Source organism: Balaenoptera ricei, chromosome 17 (assembly GCF_028023285.1).
Source record: "Balaenoptera ricei isolate mBalRic1 chromosome 17, mBalRic1.hap2, whole genome shotgun sequence".
NCBI classification, from domain to species: Eukaryota; Metazoa; Chordata; class Mammalia; order Artiodactyla; family Balaenopteridae; genus Balaenoptera; species Balaenoptera ricei.
Window position 1 is genome coordinate 76,624,112 of NC_082655.1, and position 25,520 is coordinate 76,649,631.

General features: G+C 44.0%; 2 protein-coding genes across 5 annotated transcripts in view; one reads left to right on the top strand and one right to left on the bottom strand.

Annotated features, from left to right (window-relative positions):
- The window catches only part of NSMAF (neutral sphingomyelinase activation associated factor), a 62,681-nt gene extending 48,533 nt beyond the window's left edge, over nt 1-14,148 (top strand). For 2 of the 4 annotated variants that reach the window (XM_059901589.1, XM_059901588.1), the window contains exons 17-30: nt 111-162; nt 268-388; nt 781-912; nt 1,641-1,683; nt 1,993-2,156; nt 3,591-3,699; nt 5,978-6,036; nt 8,253-8,320; nt 9,084-9,151; nt 9,545-9,668; nt 10,614-10,697; nt 11,574-11,724; nt 12,171-12,273; nt 12,401-12,849. In XM_059901589.1, coding sequence (XP_059757572.1) covers nt 111-162; nt 268-388; nt 781-912; nt 1,641-1,683; nt 1,993-2,156; nt 3,591-3,699; nt 5,978-6,036; nt 8,253-8,320; nt 9,084-9,151; nt 9,545-9,668; nt 10,614-10,697; nt 11,574-11,724; nt 12,171-12,273; nt 12,401-12,665 — 1,543 coding nt within the window. In that variant the 3' untranslated portion in view covers nt 12,666-12,849. Of the gene's footprint in view, nt 1-110; nt 163-267; nt 389-780; nt 913-1,640; nt 1,684-1,992; nt 2,157-3,590; nt 3,700-5,977; nt 6,037-8,252; nt 8,321-9,083; nt 9,152-9,544; nt 9,669-10,613; nt 10,698-11,573; nt 11,725-12,170; nt 12,274-12,400; nt 12,850-13,439 lie in introns of those variants that run through there. The other 2 variants (XM_059901591.1, XM_059901592.1) reach the window with 2 other exon arrangements.
- Nucleotides 14,149-14,648: 500 nt separating this feature from the next.
- The window catches only part of SDCBP (syndecan binding protein), a 31,817-nt gene continuing 20,945 nt past the window's right edge, over nt 14,649-25,520 (bottom strand). The window contains exons 4-9 of the mRNA XM_059901596.1: nt 24,537-24,646; nt 21,489-21,647; nt 19,547-19,722; nt 17,982-18,153; nt 17,115-17,206; nt 14,649-15,769 (exon numbers count right to left, since the gene is read on the bottom strand). Coding sequence (XP_059757579.1) covers nt 15,715-15,769; nt 17,115-17,206; nt 17,982-18,153; nt 19,547-19,722; nt 21,489-21,647; nt 24,537-24,646 — 764 coding nt within the window. The 3' untranslated portion in view covers nt 14,649-15,714. The remainder of the gene's footprint in view (nt 15,770-17,114; nt 17,207-17,981; nt 18,154-19,546; nt 19,723-21,488; nt 21,648-24,536; nt 24,647-25,520) is intronic.

Sequence of the window (25,520 nt, forward strand, 5' to 3'; positions counted from 1 at the left end):
ATGTAATTTAGGTAAAGTGTAGAATAGCACCCAGGAGCCTAGAAAGTGCTGCTGTTGCTGTTTCCATACCCTAGATTTAAAATCAGTTGAATTTTTTTTTTCGTATTTAGTATTGCAGAAACGTGGAAAAACTGTTTGGATGGTGCAACTGATTTTAAAGAGGTAAGCAGTTACCAAGCCGATGATTCACTGGGCTTGTGGTTTGTAACTGCTTTAAAAAATGTTTGTTACTGTTCTTTTTTTTTTTTCTTCCCCTGAAACTTTCAGCTGATTCCGGAATTCTATGGTGATGATGTCAGCTTTTTAGTCAATAGTCTGAAGCTGGATTTGGGAAAGAGACAAGGAGGGCAAATGGTTGATGACGTAGAACTCCCCCCTTGGGCACGGAGTGAGTACCACCTTGGAAGTACTGAATTATAGAAATTCTCTACTTAGTCGTGCAATTGCAGTATTATTATTTAGTTGCTTAGATTTTTCAAAATAACAGTATAATCCTCTATCTAAATGAGATGGTAAAATCTTATTCCAAATTGTAAGTATTCTATGAGTCTATGATGTAAAACCATTATTATGCATTCGAGAGAGCTAAGTGTCGTAAAAATGGTTTTCGCCTCTCCGCCCACCCCCAGAATTTATATCTTATATGATTGGGGGGAGACTCATTAAGAAATATGTCCCTCTTGCCTGTCCCAGAAGCTCTGTCTGCATATGGATAGATGAAAGGAATGGGAGAAAGTAAAGTGGCGACTTGGGGTGTTTTGATCGAGTCTAACCTGCTAGGTCCCGAGGACTTTCTCCAGAAGAGCAGAGACGCCCTGGAAAGCGATTACGTGTCAGAGCACCTTCACGAGTGGATCGATCTCGTGTTTGGCTACAAGCAGAAGGGGAGGGATGCTGTTGGAGCCCACAATGGTGTGTAACAGTCACTGAAACTCCATTTAGCGTTTGATGGAAACAAACGCAACCCCCAAACTGAGCTCAGAGCAGCTTATTTCCTTAGCAGAAGCATCTTGTCTCGGCAGACGGTGCCTCCTGGCTCAGCGACCCCAGATTAGATACTGAATAAAAGGCGGGGGAGAAAGTGCTTTTGTCTAAAAATACCCGCTTCGCCATGGTCCCAAGAGGTCTTTTGCTAGAGCCTTCTAATTTTAGCTTGTACTCTCCATCCCATTCCATCACTTTTACTAAAGCTCAGTCGGAGTAGGATGGAACAGTGGCCTTGGTTCCCACGAAGGCCCCAGAGTGTCTTTGTGACGGAGCGGAGAGAAGCCCGCGGTAGCCCTCTCCTCTCCGGGGCCCGTTCTTCCTCCGCCGGGCTTGTCGGCGCTGGCGTCGGGGATGGGTGTGGGCCTGAGCGCTCACACGCCGCACAGGGTGCTCTGTGCTCCCCGGGCAGAGGCACGCTGACCGGGAGGTACTGAGGTGGCAGACCGTCTCACCGCCGGTCACATCGCTGCTCAGAACAGATGATAGTTCAGCTTGATGTTGACCCAAGCTGGATATTATTAGACTGTTTCGCAAAGTGAAAATCAGTTTCTTTGAATAAACGTTTAAAGTTGTTGAGTTTTTTAAATAAACAGAGTGTATATTATAACAAAACAGTACATCTTTCAATAGTGTTTTACATTTCTTTTTTTCAGTGTTTCATCCCCTGACCTACGAAGGAGGCGTCGACTTGAACAGGTATTTATATGTCAGTAAGGAGTTTCTACTTGAGTACAAATGACCTCTTTGTCTAAATGATTAGTGCAGTTATTTGATGATATTAAGGTATGGAAATGTTACAGTGAATTACAGCTTGCTTTCACCACTATGTAAATTACTGAGCCTCAGAAATAAAAGATGTGTGTTACGGTCTAGACAGTCCCAGCCGTAGTGTCTGTTGCTGTTTGAGGGTTAATCTCTCTCCTGTTGAATGCACAAATTTCAAGTGCTACAGATCAAGGAGCTTGCGCCTGGAGGTCACCACATGGTTTGTATTCTGTCCTCAAGCACTGAGGATCCTGACGAGAAGGTAGCCATGCTCACTCAGATCCTGGAGTTCGGGCAGACGCCAAAGCAGCTCTTTGTGACGCCGCATCCTCGAAGGATCACCCCAAAGTTTAAACGCTTGTTCCAGCCCTCCAGTTATAATGCTTCCACGGCAGATTCTCCAGGTAAATTTTGAAAAGAGAATAAACTGTGTGAGCACCTTCTGTTTCTCTTTTCTGATTAAGACATTTCTGAGGATTCTGGAGAGAAGACCAATCATGAACCCTGGGCAGCTTAGAGAGGATCTGTTTTACTGTCTCACTGCATTTCTCCTGCAAACAAGCAAATCTTTTCTGTTTTTTTGTTTGTTGTTTTGTTTAACTTTTGACCTTAAAGGAAATCAAATCACTTTTACTTTCTGGTAATTTAATGAGACTTGGCAGTATTTTTCATTGTTGTTGTTATGTTCTTTCTTTTCTGAGGTTTGCCCATCTGGTGTTTGGTTCTTAGCCATTCTTGTGTTCTTGTTGATCCGCCCTGGCCGTGACTGCTGTAGCCCTGCTCGTTCCTGCTCTTTCCCAGGAATGACTTCCAGCGTCCTGACTCTCCTCTTCCACCCCAACACACACATCTTGAATTCGGGGTGCTCTGTTTTCTTCATTTGATTCTGTTTTCTTATTCAGTCATTTGACAGACATTTACAGAGTGTCTATGCCAGGTGCTAAAATGAACTTGACTCTGTTCTCACGTCTGGTATTTGGAAAGGGAGGAGAAGATGCTCCCTTCATCCAGTTGCCCACGTTTTACACTTCACATAAGACAGCCTCAGACCCCCAGGCTCCCAGGAGTCTGACACAGTACGGAACCTCGGGAGCAGAGTCGCTTGGTTTCTCATGTTCTCCCGTCCTGCGCTCTGTCCCAGGAGCGTCCAGGCTTCTCGGGCCACACAGCGGGGCTCCTCACAGTCAGGCGGCCCAGGGCTGGCGGCGGCGCTTCTCTGGAGATAAAGCCCCGCAGGTTAAGTCATGAAGACTGCAGATTATCTCGTGATGCCCTTAAACCCGTGCTCTGCTTAGTCACCAGGCCCATCCACGAGGATTATCTTAAAAGGGAAATTGTTCCAGCCTTTCTTAAAACAGAAGTGAAGGGACTGCTTAGCTAGTCCTCTCCAGGAGCGCGATACTAACTGGTTTCATCTCTTCTTTCTTTGTCTGGAAACCAGAAGCAAACGGCAGTGTTCTTAGGGAGCTGTCAGGTTTTTACAAAGATTGCTGACAAGGAAATGGTTACTCAGTGTCATATTTCCTGAAGTTCCCAATTTAGGGGCGGAGTGAAAACTCTGCAAACGTTGATAAAAGTATACAAAGACCTGCAGTATTCAAAGATACTTTTTAATCTTTCTCCAAATGATTGTTATTTTATTTCGATTGTGCACCTCATTCTTCCCCTTGACTAACATGGAGCTATCTAACAAGTACCTTTCAAAGCAGTTCTGTTTCAGTGGGCGTTTTGCTTTCTTGGTTATTTGATTTTAATAGAAAATCTTGTGCCTCTGACGCTTGTCGTCTCCGACACTGGTTAGAAATTTAGCTGACTGACTGAGCCGCAATTTAACGTAGTCTCTCCAGGTGAAGAGTCTTTTGAAGACCTGACGGAAGAAAGCAGAACGCTGGCCTGGAGTAACATCACGCGACTGCAGCTCCACGAGCAGCACAAAATCCACAAAGAGTAAGAGCGTCTCGGCCGCGGCTGCGCACATGCCAGGGTCTTGGCCTGGGGGTCTTGATTGGTTTTTATCCCCCTAAACCGTCCATAGTAGTGATCAGCCACCAGGGGTCAGTGTGGCACGGGAAAGCTTGGCACAAAATGGATGTGTGTCATTTCTGCTGTCGGTCACTCTAGAGCACGGGATGGGGTCTGCAGACAGCAGGCAGCTGTGTGCCTCTCAGAGAAGTACATGGCCCCTCCAGTCCTGGATGGTGGGAACGTTCGGGAGGAACAGGATATGTCTTACCCACGTGTTGCATTTACTGATATTGTCAGGGAAAATGTATCTTTTTTAAAACATGGTAACAAATGTGTGTGTATACACACACAGAGAGAACATTGCAAAGTTCATTGCAGCACTGTTTACAATAGCCGGGACATGGAAGCAACCTAAGTGTCCATCGACAGATCAATGGATAAAGAAGATGTGGCACATACATACAATGGAATGTTACTCAGCCATAAAAAGAAATGAAATTGAGTTATTTGTAGTGAGGTGGATGGACCTAGACTCTGTCATACAGAGTGAAGTAAGTCAGAAAGAGAAAAACAAATACTGTATGCTAACACATATATATGGAATCTAAAAAAAAGGTTCTGATGAACCTAGTTGCAGGGCAGGAATAAAGACACAGACGTAGAGAATGGACTTGAGGACATGGGGGTGGGAGGGCGAAGCTGGGGTGAAGTGAGAGTAGCATCTATGTATATACACTGCAGAATGTAAAATAGTTGGCTGGTGGGAAGCAGCCGCATAGCACAGGGAGATCAGCTCAGTGCTTTGTGATGACCTAGAGGGGTGGGATAGGGAGGGTGGGAGGGAGACGTAAGAGGGAGGGGATATGGGGATATATGTATATATATGGCTGATTCGCTTTGTTGTGCAACAGAAACTAACACAGTATTGTGAAGCAATTATACTCTAATAAAGATCTATGAAAAAAACAAACTAACAAACCTTTTCTTCCCCAAAATCAGGCTTGCTGTTGGCCCTAGGGGGGTCATGAGTGTCCCTGGTCCCCTGTCTGCAGGGATGGTGATGGACTTTGGTGGGAAGGCTGGGGAAGCACTGACGTTGCTGACCCATCCTGTTCCAGAAAGGAAAACTCAGGGCCAGGGACGAGGCCCACTGTTCTGCTGCAGGGCCACCGACGTCCTGTCTGACGTTTGATATTACGTACACTTGACCATGGGTGGAACGGAACGGGCCGGTCCCCTTCCGATCGATGGCTCCAAATCAGAGCACAGCCTCCTGCAAAGCAACCCACAGTCCCACCTTATTCGTTATAACAACAGCTTTCCTTTGTCACCTTCTCTAAATGGCACGTAGAAAGGGGCCTTGTCACCCGAGGCAGTGAAGACATGAGTGAACCTTTAAGAGGACATGCCGGGACTGATACCAATCAGGGTCCTTGGCCTCCTTAATCATTAGAAATTGATAAGAGGCCAGACAGGAGATTCAGGCAAGGCTTTACTGGGGCTCCTGCTGCCGCGGCGGGGAGGGGAGTGAGAACAAACAGCAGGTTCCCTTGCTGGGCCCATAAGGCAGTGGCGAGCTGGGTCCCTCTTTGGGGTGAGGGTGGGGTGTGTCCAGGGGTCGGCCGGAGGTGGGGCTTAGGTGGCGTGCCCACCCCTTGGGTGGTGCTGAGTGCAGGGGGCACGGGCAGTGCTCTTCAGAAGTGGCAGTTGGGTGTTTTGGTCTTTTTGTATCTTGCTGCCCATAATTTGCCCCAGCTGCACATGCACGCAGTTATTTTCAGTCCCTTATAGTTTCACGGTTTCTCTGTATCTGTTGCTGGAGGAGACGTTTGTCCAGGTGCAGGCACTGTGGCAAAGGGTCCCCGGTCTCAGCCTGTCTCAGGACCAGACGGTGACATCGTCATTGGCCAGATGCTGAGTCATGAAGCGAGTGCAGTGACTGCTCGAGGGCGTCAGTGGCTTGGGGGGCGGTCACCTAGCATTACTGGTTATCCAGGGGGCAGACGTGGGGCGGCCTTCGCGCAGGGCGGCCCGGGAGCTAAGGGTCGGGGTGTTTTCTGGCCGCAGGCGTTGCCAGGACAGAATTAGGAGTTGCCGAGCCATGACTTGCTAACGCCTGGTGGAAGGTGGGACAGGTCCAGCAGAACGAGCTGTGACGAAAACGATGGCAGAAACTTGGGCTGAATTAAATTCAATCAAGGCCTTGAAGGAGACCGGTGTCCTAGCACGTGGTAATTTATGGAACCTTGTTTTCCAACAGGGCAGTCACGGGAATAGCAGTCTCTCGCAGCGGGTCGTCTGTCTTCACAACCTCACAAGGTAGGTTTTCCTACCTGAAAGGGGGGTTACCTGGAATCATAAATGTCCAAGTTTCCTGACTCGGTGCAGGACTGTACCTTCATGTGCCGCCTCCACGTGAAATAAATTTTGAGCAGTTAGTTTGTGGTGTATTGCGTAACATGCCACTGTGATTCGCCAAAAACAATAATGAAAAATGCCTCTCTGTTGCTGATAAGGTTTCCCAGAATTTGGGGCGGCAAGAGCGTGTGCTGGGACCTTTCCCGCCCCGAGGGCCGAGCCACCCACGGGGCGTCGCCAGCACAGGGCACACGTGCTGTCGGCTTTTCACGTTCGTCACTCGGTGTGTGCTTCTGGGTGTTGACTGGAGGATTTAGCTCGAAATCTAGTTCACACATTGTTCATGTCTTATACGTTTTATACGTTATCAAAATCACGCAGAAGCCCTGCAGTGGCGGGTTGATAGGACTGGTAACTATAGCTTGATGACACACTGGAACTTCACTGTTTTGATCCTACAAAAGGGCTAAGCGTCAAGCCTCTGCCGGCAGCCACAGCGCTGCCTTTCCTGGCCGTCTACACCGTAAGTCATTGTTTATCTCGTCCCCGTCCTGTTTGAAGCGTGCTGACAGGCGCGCTGGGGGCAGCGGAGATGAGAAGTGAGTAGCTTAGCTGCCCTGCTTGGGCTTTACGACACCTGGTTTGGACAGAGTTCGTACCTGGCTGTGAGCGGCTGGCTACTGGCGCTTTGGTCGTCATCATAGGAAATTCTCTTTCATCCATTAAGTTAAGGAAAGGTGCTGTCCAACTACACAGCTCCGGGTAAATCAGAGTTACTGCTCTCAGATTCTGGGATCGTGGCTTCACATCCATAGCGTCCTTCCTTTCTCTTTCAAATATGATCTCAGATTTCGTAAAACAAGAGTTTTCCACAAAGCACAGAAAATGATCCCACTGTGGACCAAAGTAGGTTCGCGTGCAGCGTACACACGGGGCCACTCCAGGGTCCCCAAGACGATGATGCTGTGACGTGAGGGAGCGGTCGCGCTTTGCCAGGGTTCCCGCCAGCGTTACCGCCCGAGACGAGACCCTGACCTTTTAGCAAAGCCGGCATTCTTGGCTGGATTTGTCTGTCACGGTTTGTTAAATCCCTCAGTTCCCTGTACTGGTCTGACCTTGTAAACCGTGAGTTTTACGAGCATCAGGGCTTTAACCCTCTGAGGCTTATTAAGCGTAGCACTTCTTTGTGAACTTGCCAAATAAGGGGGCATGGGGGGGTTCTTTTCAGTCAAAAGCTTTTGGGTTTTTTTTCTGTTTGTTTCTTCACTGTTAGTAACTCATGTTACTGATCTACATGCATTTTTATCTACACCTGCATCACTGACTTACGTACACCCTGCTGATCACCCCATAGTACAGTTCTTTCTCAGAGGTGCAGTGTGTGTCCAGGCTTATGGGCGACCCCACGGGTGACCCCATCACCTGGGGGACCAGCTCTCAGCAGCCTCTGACGTGATTACCTCTAGTACGAGAGGGAACCTCTGATTTTGAGAAAAGCAGCTTTACACACCAGGCTGGCTGACTTTTCTGTAGGACGCCCCAGTGCACGTCTGCGTGTTGGTGTTGGCAAAAATTAGGTGGAAATATTAGATTTTACTATACAGAAGACATTATTTAAAGCTCATCTGACCTTTTATTTATCATGCTGTATGTTTTCAAATTAGGAAATGTAATGTTACATAATGCAAATATGGGATGTTTGGAGCACACTGTAATTTGCAGTCTTGTCGTTTAAGAGGTTTACCTTGATACACTTCTAAAAGCTTCTGTTAGGCAAGGAAATTAAGAGCTTGGACATTGTAATCCCTAGTTTATTATTATTTAGAAAGTTAATGCTTCTCTTCCGTAAATGGTCATGCATCACAAGGATATCACACCATAATTGGGCTATGTGAAAAAGAAAAACTTACATTGCCCAAATCTTTTTTTCTTTAATATTAAAATTGCTCTTTTCTTCCTCTTTAGCTTGTCAGTAATTAGGCTTAATTCTGCCTTCAGCCATGGCTCTAAGTTGACCTCCTTGTTGTGGAGCCGCAGATCATAGAATTCCACAGACCATAGCGTCCTCGTTGGGGACATGGCCCTCGGTCACCTCGCCTGTTACCTCTGCGTGTGCTGGTCATCTGTAAGGGTCAGGAAATCCTTCTTATATGTTTGCTTTGTCATTATTAAATTAGATTCCACCTTGAAAATGTTTTCCAAAGAATCCAAGATGCTACAAAGAAGTATATCATTTTCAAATATGGTGAGTTCATTTTAATTTTACATCAGTGTTATGGTGGCATTTCATGTAGCAGTTTGTTTTATATACACGCATATATGACAGTTTGTTTCTTCCCAAACAATCCGGTTTATTTCTGTTCAGAATGCCTTAGATAGATTCCTTCTAAATTAAATTAGAAGTTTTTTCAGGTTGCCTCTTTCTCACGTTATTGTGGTTTTATTTGTAACCGAAAAAGTAGAATTCTCCTTAGTAAATCTTGCCTTTTTTGGAACTGTCAGACTAAATGTCTATGTGCTGCTTACATAACTTAATGCATTTCTGAGTTGATAGGATACCTAATACTAGAAAATCAGTTCTTCTGAAAAAATACATTTTGTTGTTAATGTAAAGCATCTGAAAGATTTTGGAATTCCCTAAAGACTTTTGGAAGCTTTCCTTCCCCACCTGAGTCTGTAACCCAGAGCCAGTGTTTCGATTCTTGAGGACAGTCCCCACCTGCACCCCTCACGACTCATTCTGATGTAAGTAGGGGTCCCTCAGCCCAGGGCAGTGAGGACCGTCAGGCTAGGTCCTCATGCACTCGACACCCTTTGACTTTCCTACATTTGGGAAGAAACTAGGCATCTGGAATTAGCCAGATGAAAAGAAACTTCATGAATATGAGGAAGGCCAACATAAATGGAATTTGAGCATTAATTTTGGGGGGAACTTGTAAGACAGTTTTACCCCATTAAGGATTCACTAATTTTTGTAAATTATTAACGTCGGATCATTTGTATTTCAGGCTTTATCATCGTGTTTACTTTTACCAGGAGATGCCACCGTCGTAAGCTCTTCGTGGGATAACAACGTGTATGTATCTGTGCGGGCCCCTTCGCGGTTCCACACGCAGTGCAGCTCCCTGTGTGCACGTGAAGCAGGAGAGGGCGGATCTCCCGTTGTTTTCAAAAGGGACAGATGAGGACAGCTGGATTTGGATGTGATCATCTGAATCTACTAATTTCTCCAGTCGGACTCTATTTTTCTCGAAGTTTTTAAATTGAGGTGAAAACACAGATGAGCCAGACCTGGAAATTTCTAGTTTTAAATTCACATTTTGAGTATTTGGTAACAAGTAATTTGTAATTCCAGTGGGCCTTAATAAGTATAGAATTAAATGATCTAAAGTTTCTTGAAAATGTATTTCAGAGTCTTAACATTAAGCTGGAATGCTGTCTTAATAGTTCTCATTATCTTTTATGTTAGCTATTTTTATTCCATCGCATTTGGAAGACGCCAGGACACATTAATGGGACACGATGATGCCGTTAGTAAGATCTGTTGGCATGACAACAGGCTGTATTCTGCGTCGTGGGACTCTACTGTAAAGGTTTATATACAAGTTCTAAATTAAAATGTTTGGATAATACAAATATTATAAGCCATTCAGCTCCCTGCTGTTGGTGTGTTCGGCCACTTTTTCACAAAGTGTGAGTGACATGAAAGGATGTGGAAGGTTATTGCCTCTGTTTGTTCGGTGTGTACACGTCGTAATGTAAGAGGACGTCTTCCTGAGTTTGTCCTGTGTGTCCCACTGGGGGTTGGGTGGCGCATCAGACAGCGGACGTGGAGGGAAACGCACAGCAGCCCCCCTCACCTCACGCAGCTGCGGAGCTGAGCAGTTGGTCATTAAATACCAAGTTGAAGCGGAGAATCGCTGAAAGGCAAGACACTGTATGTAAAGTCAGACACAGAAACACACAGTCCTTCACCGTTATTGACGTAGGACCATACTTGGCCTTTTCTTCGGAATGCTGCGCCACTTTATTGCATAAACCACAGCAGTATTCACCATCTCTGGTTTCCACTTTGCATTTATATAAACAGAAAGCAAGAACCTAAAACCATTAGAATTCCTTCAAGAGGTTTTCATCATTTCTGTGCCCCCGCCCCTGAGGGGGGCATTCTTGTAGGTTAAGTTTTCTTGCCTACGCGTGATTTCAGTAAATTTTTTTGGTGCCTTGCCTTTTTGAGTCTTCTCAAAACCTTAACGGACACAGCACTTCCGCACTCTGATTTCTTTAGTTCACACAATACTTGAGTCACAGCAGCAAGTGCCAAGAGATGGAAGCAGACACGGGTACAGCGGACTCTCGGGAAGCACGTGGTGGCGGGAATAAAAGCTCAGGCATGTGGCAGAGGGACCGGGCCTCACGACACTTCATTTTGTTGGCAGCTGGGGAGTTGGTCAGTCAGGAGAGTTTTTCCCGCACGTGTTAGAAATGCTTTTATAGTAAGTGTTTGCAACTACCTTCTGCAATGTGTCCCGTCCTAGGTGTGGTCCGGGGTTCCTGCAGAGACGCCAGGCTCCAGGAGACACCAGTTTGACCTGCTGGCCGAGCTGGAGCACGACGTCAGCGTGAGTACCGGCAACAGAGCTGCACAGGAGCCCAGCTGAACCGTCCGGGGTGGTGGAGGTTCTTGGCTTCACCTGTGTGTTCATGATCTTTTGCTTTGCTTATTTTGCTCATCGGAGGAGAGCACAGGCAAAGTCTCAGCTCTTTTCTTGGAGCTGACTCTTTGGGCTTCCCAGTCTTCTTTTTTCCTCCAGTTTGCTGTTTCTTTGAGAATTAGCTACCATCCAGCTAGACTTCCAAAAGACCAGTGTCTGAGCACGACGTTGAACACCTGGGCATCCTCACACTATCTGGGCAACTAGAGATGTTTTCTGACACCAAGGGTGGAAAGGGGGCCTCTGTCTAGGGTGAGGACACCGACCTGTCCGCACGGTGCGTGCAGCGGGCGCAGGACAAGGCTGGCACCGCGTCCTCTTCCCTCGCTCCGTCTCCACGAGGTCACGGCTGCATCTCCTGCCCTGGCCTGCGGTACTGCCTTTCCTCTGCGGGTGTGAACTGGTGCCTAATCCGCATGGTCAGCAGACTGACTGGGGTTGAGACCTGTTATCTACTATGTAGTTCAAGAAGGGCACGCGAGCATAACCCTGAGAGATGCCCACCTCCCCCAGATGGTCGTGGAGCCGCTGTGCTTCGGGCAGTCTGGCACCCTGCTACCGCTTATTACTCACGGAGTTATCATTCTGAGACTGTCCATTTTAGGCTCTTTTTAAAACAGTGTTACATTTACCCCAGCAATACTTCATTGTATTCGCTGGCATATGGAGAATTTCACTTTTAAATGAAGTATCACTCAGTAGGTGGTGTTGAAAGAATGGACTGGGGAAACACAGCTGAACGACCACGATTCTACATGGAGCACCGTCTGTTTTCTTCTCTAGGTCGATACAATCAGTTTAAGCGCTGCAAGCACACTGCTGGTTTCAGGCACCAAAGAAGGCACAGTGACTATCTGGGACCTCACTGCAGCTACCATATTGCACCAGATTCCATGTCACTCAGGGACTGTATGTGACACTGCTTTCAGCCCAGGTACTATTAGCCTTTTCAATACGGATAACACCAGGGGAACTGGAATTATTATTTTGAAATATATAATAAGCATATAAAAAGAAAACCACTGTTTGCTGATAAAAGAGGTTTTGCCTATGGGTGGTAAGGCTGCTTCGTGGTAAAATACGGTATATGTGGTATTTGTATCCATTAGAAAAGCAGTATCAGGTACTGTTCTTAATTCCTCACCTCACTGGAGAAATTAATTTATAAGGTGTAAATGAATTCACACCAAAGGGTCATCAGCCCAGTGTCTTAAAAACAGAAGCATCTCAGGGAGAGGCTAGTCATCATTGGTTCAATACAACAAGTAGCTGTAGCTCAAGCAAACATTTGGCCCCTGGATTCAGAAGTAAAATCTCAGATTAATCTAAACCACACTTCTGCAGCTGTAACCCGTATCCACGTTCTGTATTGTGTTACAGACAGTCGCCACGTCCTCAGCGCAGGAGAAGACGGCTGTTTGAATGTCGTCGATGTGCAGACGGGAATGCTCATCTCTTCTCTGACTTCGGACGAGCCCCAGAGGTGCACTTTCTCGAGTTACTCGTGGTGAAGTCATTTATGGACAGGCTCACGATCACGGCGCAGGGCCTGCTTTGGCCCTTCCTTCATGACCAACGATGAAAGGATGATTTCTGAATCCTTCTTGCAGGTGCTTTCTCTGGGACGGAAATTCTGTTTTATCCGGGAGTCAGTCCGGTGAGCTGCTTGTCTGGGACCTCCTCGGGGGGAAGATCAGGGAGAGAATCCAGGGCCACACAGGTAAGCTGTCTGCCGCTGACCTGCGTCCACCAAACCTGCTTTTCCCACCAGCGGACGTGCCCTTCTCAAGCAGAAAACTCCCCGTGTGTGCTCTGTGCCGGGGACGTTCCCCTCCAGATCCTGGCTGGCCAGGCCATCTGCATCTCTTGGGTTGAGAGACATTCGACTCCAGAATGGAAGTTTTTAACTTCCACATGGAGAATTAAAAGCCAAGTAAAAGCTGTATGTGCTTTTAATACATGCACACGGTAGAAAGAAACAATACAAAAGTAATGGAAACAGTACAAAAGTAATGAATTACAGTGGACACGAAGCCTTCCTCCCCCAGACCCCCCTCCTGGCCTCCTCCTGGGAGGGCTCTGCAGCTGGGTTTCTGGAGGTGTCTCATGTTACCGAAGGGTGCGCTGCTGCATGCGTCCTCGTGCCCGTTGGTTTCTCAATCTGCTCACATTTGCACGTCTTCCTCTCCTCTCGAGCACTTGGAGGATTATGGTTAATTCTTGTAATGGCTATGGTTCTAAGTATCTACTGACTGCCCACCTTCACTCTCTTCCCTCTGTCACTGTTGTGTGTGGTTATGTCTTCGTAACATTATACATTAAAGTGACTTGTCTGTGCCTTTCTTCCCCAGCTCACGAGCTTTAAAATAACACTTTGACTCCTGATAGAAATGGAAGTAACCCGCAAACTCATACCAATTCCCTGCTTCCTCATCTGCTGCCTGACTTTTGTCACAGGTGTATATAATATTTGTATTCTGTTCTGCAATTCCCAGTTGCTTTAGCTTTACCTTCAAATAGTTTCTTATTCCTCCCTAGTTCCCTGTACTGAGTAGTTACTCTGAGTTCCTGCAAAGATTGTGTTACAGGACGAGACCACGTGGTACCTCCTGGCCCGCTCACCCCCTAAGCACGCATCTCTTCCCGCAGGTGCCGTGACGTGTATGTGGATGAACGAACAGTGCAGCCATGTGATCACGGGAGGGGAAGACAGACAGATTATGTTCTGGAAATTGCAGTGTTAAGTGCCTTTCCCTCGAATGTTATTGAACTCTGTGTAATGCATTTTTAAACCAAACTTTTAAATGAACTGGTGAATGTGCAATTATAGTAATTAGAAGTCTTACCACATGAGAAATTTGTGGTTTTAAACTTTCTAAATCATGGTGACTTCACCGAAAGCCATTAGTTGTCATCCTCTAAGGCAGATGAAGATGTGGCAGTACTTGGGGAGAAGAACGTTAACATTTGTAAGGCAGGTGGTCATCCCAGGATGACGATGGTCAGTAGACAAGTTTGGGTGGCAAAGAGCGCAGCTAAGAGATACTAAACCAGCTGGGGAAGCTTCCCAAAAGCACCGAACAATTTAAGGACTTTCCAAGAAAATGTGAGTATTCTCTGCTGCCGAGTCACTCTATTATGTCTTCCTCATCGACACAACTGCTGCCCACTGGGTTTTGGGATGTGTGTCTCCATGGAGTGGTTGCTTTCTATAACCGACTGGCCCCAGATTCTAAGAACCTGGGCAAGGATTAGCAGTTCTTGTAACAGTTTACTGTGTATGGGAACGGTTCATTTTGTTATAGCTATTAAATGCTCATCTTTTCTAAGACATTAAAAATATTTTTCTGTAATGAAAGCAGTTTCCATTTTCTCATTTAAATGATTTATTAACAAAGTACTGGGTCCTTCGAGTACTGATCCTTCTAGAAAACCATACCGAGCATCGTGACCATCATCCTGTGCTTCTGGAACTGTCTTCAGACCGAAGTCCAGAGAACGAGGGAGAGTCAAACTGAGAAACGTGCCTTGCGTGGCTTTTCTGAATTTCACAGGAGGTAAGTAAGCTGTGAAGCAGCAGCACTGACGACCTCTGAACCACAGAAAGGATGCGATGTAAGATCTTCTACACTGTTGAAAAACCCTGGTGTATCGTGAATGTTAATGTGACTCGGCCTGGGTGCCTGCGGGGAATCAATAGGCTCGGTGAGGTCTTGCGGCTCAGCCTTAGTGTCTGGGCTTCCCGGCTGGAAGCGCTTCTCCCGACACTCAGGCCCCCGGGTGTCGGCTGCTCTGGGAGATGACTGTCTCCCACAGGCCTCGTGTTTCCAATGATGCAATAACAGACAGACTAAAATCTAACTTTATTTATACATTTTTAATTAAAATAGAATAGGCATAAACCAAAGAGAAGGAAAAACAAATCAGGATGATGTGTCACTGTCATTCTGTTTGCAGGGAGGGGTCAGGAAATGGAACAAATTAACAGGATAGCATTCTAAGACGTCCCAAAGCAGCTAGGTTACATGTAAGTGCCAAAACCAGGTATTATCCCACTTAATCTACACATGAAAAAGAAGTCAAAGTTTATCCTATTTAGTACAAGAATTTTTACGTTAAATATATAATGATTCATTTCTCAGAAAGTGATACCAGTAACTTTTAGAGGAAAAGTTTCCATTACACAAGGACTAGAAAATCTCAAATGCAACTAAGCAGCTGTATGTACCGTTACACTGCTCTGGCTAGTGTCCGTTTCAATTTAACAGAGAACTGCATTTGGGGTTTCAGTTTCAGAAAGGCAGCAATAGTTTGGCTTTTATTCTAGATGCTTAACATTGTTTGTTACGGCGACAGTCCAAGCCTATGAAGTAAAGGTAGTTAAAATGTAATGATAGTCAATACAGTCAGTCCCTTGCAGCCTACATACACTGTATAATAATGCTTACACGGAATGAAACCAGTGTTACTGAATCGGTGTTTTATACAAACAGAAAGAAAGAAAAAGGTAATCATTCTAAATGTACTATGGTAACAGTAAAAATGCACCTATACCATAGAACTAAAGTGATATGAACAGCACTACCTGATACCCAGGACTGAAGGTGACTGGCTCCAACAAAGTGGAGCCTCTATCAGTCATCCTAATGACACGGGTGTAAAAGCATCTGGTTTCCAGTAAAGACACTAGTCTATGAAAGTAAGTCTTTCAACTGTAAAATCAGGATAAGGCTACAACTATCTTGAAGTCTGAACAAGATATCAGATCAAACAGTAAGATTCCCAGCCCTACTGTAAGACAGGAAGGTCCTCATGCAGCATACGCTTGCTGGCTCCTAGAAAGCTTCATGTGCATAATACAAAGGTAAGTTGCCGGAGACGTAAACGGGAGAACTTCAGTCAAGTTTCCACTGTGCCGTGACTTCTAAACCTCAGGAATGGTGTGATCCATCAAGCTTTTCATAATGCTTGGTGCCATCCTACAAGAGAGTCACTTTTATTAAATACTGAGGTTTGGGTTCCCAGAAAACTCCAATCCAAACTCGGCACTGTTAGCATCAAGTGGGAATGCGGGGGAAGGTTTTTGTTTTTTTTTAATGAGTTCAGATCTAAGGGTCTCAGGTAATCTAGTTGTTTGTTGGCAAAATACCCAGTGTGAAAAGCTATCTGCATCCTGGCTAGTAAAGTTAGATAAGATACAGAAAAGTCCTTGTATCTTTGTATATTAAAGCTGGATGGTTAAAAAGAAAGACAGAAAACGACAATGCCACTATTGTTGGCGGGAAGTGGGCGGGAGCTATTACTGATTTAAGAAAAGTGAGCTCTTGCAGGATCAGTCCTGAGAACTCTCCCCGCCAAGACCCCAAGAGCGGCTAGCTGCATTCTACCCAGAAGCTGAAACCAACTTCATTACAGGTGGTATGTTTTTAGTATTTTAAATTCTATTTCCACATGCAAGGTAGATTCTGAAAGAAGAATTCTATGCTGGCTTAGCCAAGCCAGCGTGTAAAAGCTGCTGGGCAGACAGCCCTGGCGCCCCCTTTCTGTTCTCCCTCCTCAGCTGTCCAGTCCCCGTTCCTGAGGACGGACAGCACACCCCACACGCTCTGCCGCCTCCTGAGATGCTCCCGGGAATCAAGACTGTTCCCCCAGGGCTGCCCTGGTGGTGCAGTGGTTAAGAATCCGCCTGCCAGTGCAGGGACATGGGTTTGAGCCCTGGTCCGGGAAGATCCTACATGCTGCCGAGCAACTAAGGCCGTGTGCCACAACTACTGAGCCCACGAGCCACAACTACTGAAGCCCGTGCCTAGAGCCCGTGCTCCACGACAAGAGAAGCCACTGCAGTGAGAAGCCCACGCACTGCAATGAAGCATAGCCCCCGCTCGCTGCAACTAGAGAAAGCCTGCGTGCAGCAACAAAGACCCAACGCAGCCAAAAAAAAAACTGTTCCTCCAACACCCCACATGCAAGAATTCTTCGTGAACCGCAAGTAGGTGTCTACTGAGCGGAGGAGCTGCAGGCAGACCACAACTACGATTTCACTGAAAACTGAGATGAGAGCCTGCCCACCTCTGCTGTGTACCTTTTTCTACTAGGAAACATCAAAATTTAGGAAGTGGATTTTATTTCATACTTGGGAATTTGTGAGGGGTCATCCTTACCAACCAACTCCTCTGATTTAAATAATTTACTTCAAATTTCTAGATAATGCCAATGTCATCTGTTAGGTAAAAAAAACCCCAAAGGTTTGAGAATTACAAGAAGCATAGTGCTTCTATGAAGTCACATGAACGTAGCATCAGGTTGAAGAATTTGTCTACTTACCGTTTAATAATATGTTCAAATATAAAAGCAGGCATGATTGTAATAGTAACTACATTCCCAGCTGTTGACAGTATGTCTGCGATTTGAGAGTCCTGTTGAAAACATACAATGAAAATTAATTCTACTGAGGCTTTATTAAATACATACAAAACTAAGTTATTCTTGGTAAAAAAAAATATATATATGTCCTTTCAGGTTTTGCCAATTAATGTCTCTAAAATCCTGACCCTTGGTATTTATAGTTTTTCTAGTTTCTTTGACAAGTTTTAATTCAACAGAATCACAATTTCATCAGCGGTAACAAAACTGTTAAGTAAACTGAGTTGAAAATATTAGCCAACAAATCATTCTTTTCATTACTTACGATTAAATCATTGTCCCCATATACAATATTACCACAGCCCCTCGGCTAACTGTGTATTCTTAACCCAGGTTAATGAAACGAGCAGGTCTTAATGAAAACCTTTAGACCTCAAAATAGTTCTATTTAGGAATATGTGGAGGGAATAAACCATAAGAATGAAGTACTAATCTGAACATGAACTATCACGCATTTCCCACAACTCCTGGATTGAAAAAAGCAATCATTCATCCAGAGTGTCCTCAAAATCTTCAATGCTCAGGTCTCCACGGTTCTAGTCGAGGGACTTCAGAGATCTAGCCTAGCCTCCCTGCTACAGAAGCCACAATTCCAGGTGGGAGCCCCAGCCTGAGAGCACGGCCAGCACAGAGCACAGCCAGAGCCCAGGACCCCACTGAATTTCTACATTTTGGTCAATAACAGCACCAGTGAAATAGACAAATGAAAAAGATGCTGCTTGCTAAAATAAAACCGCAGCAGAGTGAGTCCGAAGTTCTGCTCCTGACCTTCAGTCCAATGACATTCTGTCCGTTGACCTCACAGATGCTGTGTTCCGTGAGAAGACCGTTTCTAGCTGCAGAACTGTCTTTCACTATGGATGTGATTTTCCCATTTTTAAAGACAAAGCCAACATGTCCAGTACTGTCCTTATGCATGGTAATTGTCCGTTCAAAGGGCCTGTAAACATAATGGCTTCAATTAAAATTTTAATTCCAAAGTAAGCATTTTCATGGATTTCCATTCTGACATACTGGATACTTTTACTTTGTTACAATAAACTCACTGTTTCCGATAAGAGCTACTTAGTATGTATGGCACGGATTTTGTACATCTTAGTGCAAAAGATGACTTTTTAAGAAATTCTCTCCATCATGGTTTGCCTAACTTACCATTTCCTTCTTATAAGCATCAAAGACTTAACGCTTCATGCAGTTTATCAATATGCTCTTTCCTTGAAATTACAGTCCTCACTGTAATTTAACATGAAGATAGGTTTGAACAAAAATCAGTCTTAAAAATGAATTTTTATCTTTTTTAACTTCTTAGTATTTCCTGGAGCTTAATTTTTCTTAGGAAATACTTATTTTATTTAGAACCTTCAAAATATTTCTCACATCTTGATTTTGAAAACTTTATAGAAGATATTTTTGCTGTTTTAGAAGAACCACAGAAGCAGTGAGACGGAAGCTCCCCAGCCCCTTCGAAGAAAAGGAGCTTCAGAAAGGCGGCCGTCGGCTTGCGTGCGCCGCCCGCCAGCTGCACCTGCCCACTCTGCGACTCTGCTGCCACGTGACTGCACAGGTTTCATGACAAAATACGAACTGCATGTTATAAACTTCACAACAGTCCTGTCTTCGTGTTAGTCCAAGTTACTTTTTGAAATTTTCCTTAGATGTAAAACAAAAGTGGCATTCGTCTACAACACGTTTACTCAACACCTACCATGTGTGAGAAATGGAAACACACAGGTAGATAAAACAAGTTTAACTAAGATGAATAAAAACCCCAAAGCTAACAATGGGATACAGGTCTGCCCTCAACACCCATGTGGCCGGGAAGGAGGCCCGCAGTACATGTGCTGAATGTTTCCATTATCAATAAACAAGCTAAAGAGAGCGTTCCATCCTCCCACCTGACAACTAGAGCCTCACCCACCCAGAAGGCCAGGCTGGGTTTTCTGAAGCCGCAGGCCCCGCGGAGCGCTGCAGGGCCCGCGCCACGCGTCGACCCTGAGCAGGAGACGGGAAAGCAAGGCTGAGACGCCTGCTGCTCAGTTTCCTTTCCAGCCGCCTTCTCTAGTTTCCAGAGAAACAGATTAAGAAAGGAGAGTAACTTCTTAGAGGACCAATTTCTATAAGCTCTGAAATAAGGTGTATGCTAAACCAGAATGCCATTTTTAAAAAGTCAAACTATGTAAGAAAAATCTGCACCGCACAACTGCAAGAGTGTAAGGCTAATCAGTAACACTTGATCATTTTCTGCAACAAAATATTACTTTCACAGAATCTTAGAAGCCCAAGAAAAGGAAAACTTGTCTTGAGTTTCCCCGTGAACTGTTTGGTCAGCTCACCTGTCACGAATGGTCATAGTAATCTTCTCTCCAAAAGCCTGTTTGAGCACCTTATGTGCTCGGTCGGAGCTCCAGCCGGCACAGTTCTCCCCGTTGATCTGGAGCACCTGGTCCCCGAATCGCAGGCCGACCAACGAGGATGGAGAATTTGCCTGGACCAGCTGAACAAATACACCCTAGAGAACAAGAAAATCACCGTCATTCACCGCCGTCACATGTTCAAAAATGCTGGAAAATTGGGAACCAACTGGTTAGGAATCTACCCTATTAAAAAAAACCAAAAGTTACATGAGAATGTGTCGTCATCCCCAAGAAAGAAATCGAAAATTTTATCACGGCAGTACCCTAAGAAATAGGTAAGAAAGTGAGATCTCAGTGGTAATTTCTACCTCAAATAATGACCCCCCCGACCAACCTCCATCACCCCCCCTCCATCTTGGAATAAAAAGACTAAGGAAAAGAAAGTCAGATTACTATAATAAATGTAAGCATCTATGAGTTTGATAGAATACCAAACAGGTATTAGCACCTGATCATTATTTAGGGGGAAAGGGAGTAAAGTGTTAGAAGTTGTGTGATTTCTCTTACAGTTTAAAAAATGATAGTCTAAGGTCAGAACTCTACCTTTTGAGCTGAAGAACTCCTTTACCCACTTGCTAAATTATGCATAATCACTACGATTAGATTTAACAGCCTAAAAAGGTGGGCACATTCAATACCATTCCAGTTCTTAAAAGAATCTACTATGAAGTAAATACAGAAAACTCAAGTACAATTAACTGAGAACTAAACCCACAGGGATATTTTTACTTATGTAAACTCTCAATCTCAGATGTTGAGCACAATATAAGTAAGCATAAAGGAAAAGGAAGCATGGTAAAATATCAATACGAAAGCATTTATAAGGCTAGATCCTTTCTCCCATCTTAAGCTGGGTCAGACATGATGTCGCATGTCTTAGACTTTAGGGCAGTGCCTGAAAACTAGGCGGCACCCAGCAAAGTGGCTGGACCAGCGAGCTTCAGCCAAGTGGACAAGCCCACTGCAAGGGTAAGTGCTGTGGGGGCCGGGCTGTGACGAGTGTGGGCTCCTCCTCAGGACAGAGGAAGGGCCAGCACTGTACTCGATTCACCGCACAGGAAGGGAGAGCAGAGAAGCCCGAGCTTCCCAGAGCAGCACGCTCGTGTGTCTTGCACAAGCCACGAGTGTGCAAAAGACAGACACAATGCCCTCAGCCACCTTCCGCCATGGGCCACACCATCCTTTTCTATGTGCAAAGATGGTCACACTGAGCTAACGACCGAAGACTGAAAAGGAATCCAATAAATAATGCATAAACCCACAAATCGGCGTAAAGACTCAGCACACATCCTCAACATTCCCTAAATGCTTCCTCAGAGTAACCGGGTTTAATTTCTTCAATCTGGTAAGGTGAGAGGCAAAAGTAGCTCTAAAGTACTTTTGAAAGTCACTGTTGCCTAGAAAATGCCTCATTAAACCCAAACTGAAGGATGGAAATAACAAACCTGTAAAACCACATTACAACATGTTATATGATCTTCATTTAGTTTAAAAACACACATCATAAGACCACTGATTCTCACTGGTCAGTCTTCCCTTAACTTCCACATGTGTTGCCCTATTTCAATGCCAGAATTCTACTTGTATAAACTATGTTATGTTTACACACAGACTAGTAAACTTTATCTAAGAAAAGGACTCAAAAAAGAAAAAAAAATTTCATTCAAGGTAATGGCTGGAAGTCCCAACTCTTGCCTCTTCAGAGCAGGGCGGCATCTCCAAGTGCAAAGTCAGATTTAAAATATTCTCGATCACAGAGCACCATTAAAATTAATTAAAGCATCTACATTTTAAATTATTCTAACGTTGATCACTTAATAACTATTTAGACAAATTCAAATAAATAGTAAAAAATACTTACATTATCTATGGATTTAAGCCTGAGCCCAATTTTTCCATCTTGATCCTTACACAGAATGACTTCGCGAATCCCTTGCTTAATTTCTGCTCTGCGGATTCCAGTATCATTACCAGTTACAGGAGCCACCATATAGTTCATACTGGAAGCTCTTGCTACCAACTGCCGGCAGAAACATACACAACCTGTCAATATTTAGAAACATTCTCCCTGAAAAAATCTAAAATGATAATTTACTTGAATATATTCAGTTGTGGTTTCCCAAAATATAATCTGAAAATTATTTCCTTATTTGATTTTTTGCAAAATGACTTTTTTTTTTTAAACTAATGACAAAATGACATTTTGCAAAAATGACTTTTTTTTTTTAAACTAATTCTTCAGGTAACTTATTCCCACATATATGTCTCCAAGAGACTCTATGTCTGCTACCTCATGCATTCACTGGCATTTATTTCATGTGTACTTTGGCTTGTCTTCAACTCAAATATATTATCCTTGAACGTTATAAAGGCCATATCATACTTTTGAAATTCACTCAGCATTTTCCAGAGGGTTCTTTTATATGGCCTGATCTTCAACAATCTACTTATGCTTTCAGAGTTTCTATAAAAGGGGAAAACTTACAGCTCCACTGGGAGGATTAAAAGTGCATGTTATACAAGTGCTGACACACACAAGACAGTCAAATGGTACTTCTCGTCCCCAGTGATAAACATCTACGGATTAACCAACTGTACAGACACACCAAACTGCCCTAGAATAGCTATACTAGGGACTCTGTCAGGTACCATTGTTTCAAGTTCCTCATTTTTTTCAAGTTTTCTTGACCAAAATCGGTTTATTGTTTTAAGTGGACCCTTTCCTCTACCAGAGACAGTGAGGGAAGAGCTTATTTATTCCCAAGGCTTCTTAATTGGAATCTGTCATAAAAAGCTCTGATCTACCTAATAACTGATGCTCAGAGCAGCAACGACAGGGAAAGAGGAACCTCAGTTACACACATACCACAGACTGCAAATTCTTTCATTCAGAATTCATGGTAATTATGATACCATATTCTAAAGTTGATGGTCTATCGGAGTAACACACACACAGAGCTGTACTACAAATTAGAACACAATACCAGAAAACATAACTTTTGAAGAATTACAAAAAGTCAATGATTACAGCTATAAGAGCACAGGAAAATTAGGTAACAGGATAGAAAAAGAAAAACTTCAGCAAATGAATTATTTAGTTTAGCTGAAATATAGGACAAAAAAAGGAGCAGCTTTACTTTTGGAAAAGAAATCTTCATTCTTTCCAGCAAGTTTTGTTAAGCACTTGCTTAGTGTTCTTACTAAGACCGCATGATCAACACCACGTGACCTCTGCCCCCTCCTGCCAAGGGCAGCTACAATAACCTTCCAGATAGTCTCCCTGTTTCCATCTTGCCCTCTATTCATTCGCCACACAGCAAGCACAGAAACCTTTTTTAAATAAATCAGATTATGTCACTCCCACAATCCCTTACCATGGTCTACGAGGCTGCAGACCACCTGGCCCTGACTACCCCTCCAATGCCATCTGCTACCATGTTCTGCCTTGTCTGCCCATCACCTAGGCCTTGTCTCTCAGGTCTGCCAAGTTCACTTCTGCCTGAAGGCCTTCGAGTTCTGTCTGTACTGACATATGTGGCTAGCAAAGCCTAAAACACTTACCATGGTTCCTTTAATAGAAAATATTTGCTGAACCTCAATCTTAGGAAGAACTGCATCTTTTAAGGGGAAACTATAAGGAAGTGTGTGGATATACTGAATGGTCAGAGGAGCAGGCAGCACCAGGTATAAGCTACTGTCAGCTCCACACCCACCCGAGCTGGTGAGGCTGGGGCCTGACCGTGCAAATGATACTCCTCCGTCAGGGGTTTCTGGTTAGCACCCAGCACACGTGCAAGAGGGCAAGTGTCTCGTCCCTCCTGCCTGCCCCTGCTCCTGGCAGCACTGCCTGGGTCTAGCCGCCCTTAACGCTGCTGACAGCAGTTGATTCCATTCTCCAGATTTTACTGACACTCCCAGGACCAGCCTCCCTGGTACAACCCCTCAGAGGCACCAGTACCCACAGCCAGGGTCCCCCGCTCCGAGGTCCTTCCACCATGCTTGTCAGCTCTGATAAGTCCAACCTCCACCCTGTGTAGCCCCAGGCCTAGGAGAAGCAGCTACTTTCTGCAATTACATCTGTGTTCCACTTTTGCTTTTTTAAATTCTTCAACCTCTCTGATTTCTTAAGTTATCTCTGTTGAAAAATCTAGTGTGGTTTCTATTGTCTCAACTGTCCTGACTGATGTAAGTAAGTTTTTAATAAATATTTGGTGAATAAATAAAAGCCAGGTACTGTGTTAAGCACTGGGGTCATGGCAACAACACAGACATGGACCCCATCTTCACGAAGTTAAGCATTTACCTATAATTATGACAAGTGCTATAAAGTACTATGGTCTTATCGCAATAATCTTACCAAAAGACTGAGATACACTGTATTTAAGCTGAGAATTTGGTGTCTAATTACAAGGAGCTTTAGACTTAATGTTAGAAGATTATGAGCAAAAAGAAGGTATGACAGACCTATACTTCAGAATGATGAGTCTAGCAGCAGCCTAGTACTGTTTGATATAAGAAGTTACTAGAGGAAAAGTCAGAGACTACTATAATAATCTAGGTTACAAGTATAGAAACCCTGAATAGGGTTATACCAGGACTGGAATGGATTACATGAATAGAAGAAACACAGTAGAAACAGAATCACTAGGTCTTTAACTGACCAAATGCAGAAGATGAAGGAGAATGGACCAGTCAGAGGCACCTGAGTCTTTAACTCCTAATAAATTAGAAAAGCGGTCACAGCACATAAGTAGACTACATAAAAAGTGATACCCAGAAGGCAATCTAAAATTCCTGAGAAGACGTCAATGCTAAAGTTATAAATCTGTGAGTTAGCCACAAAGACGAGTTAGCTTATATCTATGTGTAAAGTATGATTTTATATAATTCAAAATCACACTATACATACCCCCTGACTTGGTGCTCCAGGGACCATGGCCATATTTGCACGTATTTCTTCTTCATTTAAACTCAGGCCCATGTACTGAGAGAGCTCCGGATACAGTTTAGGATAGAGATCTAATATAAACGAATAAATGAATAAAGAAAAAACATTGGTAGAATATTCAAAAACTGTTATTATGGACTTTTACTTGTGTTAAAAAATTACATTTAACTTATAAAATCTAAGATGGATTTAAATTAGCAATTTGGAAAATCACACTCTCTCTGTAATGACAATTAGAAATGGAAAGTACAGAAAAAGTTAAAGATGAAAGTAAAATAAGACATTTGAACTGAAACCTCAGATTTCACAATACTCAAGAGTAGAAATAATTTTTCCAAATTGCCTTGCCTTTCCTTTTTCTTAAACCTATTTGATTAGGAATTTTGTAAACATACCACTGATTCTCCACTTAAGAACAACTGACCAAAATGTACACTGTCCAGTCAGCTACTTTTTAAATTCATTCAGTAAACACAGCTATGAAATGATTCTTCTGAACTACAAAAAAACAAACTGAAAGCTTGTAAATTTATTTAGTGTCATATTTTAAGAATGTTAACCACATACCAATGAAATCTTGGAAACAGTACATTTAAATACTAACAGTATTTAACTGAGTAGTAAAGTCCGGTACTATTTCCAAAATCTCTTTTTGACATGCTTTGTCACTTAAAATGAATTTTCTAAAAGAAACAATGTTATAAGATGACAGGCCATAAAAACCCATTTAACACTCCTTTTGTATCTTAAGTCATGTTATTTAAGGGTTCTGTTCTGAATCACTATAAACTTAGAAGGAAAAGGGACCAGGAAGAAGGATATGGAACCCGGGGAGAGATTCCAGGATTTGGGAAGTTCCCTCAAAAGGAGGTGGTTGGAAATTTCAACTCTACCAACCCCCGAGCCCTGCAAAGACAGGACAGTTCAGCCAGCGAGTTCCATTTA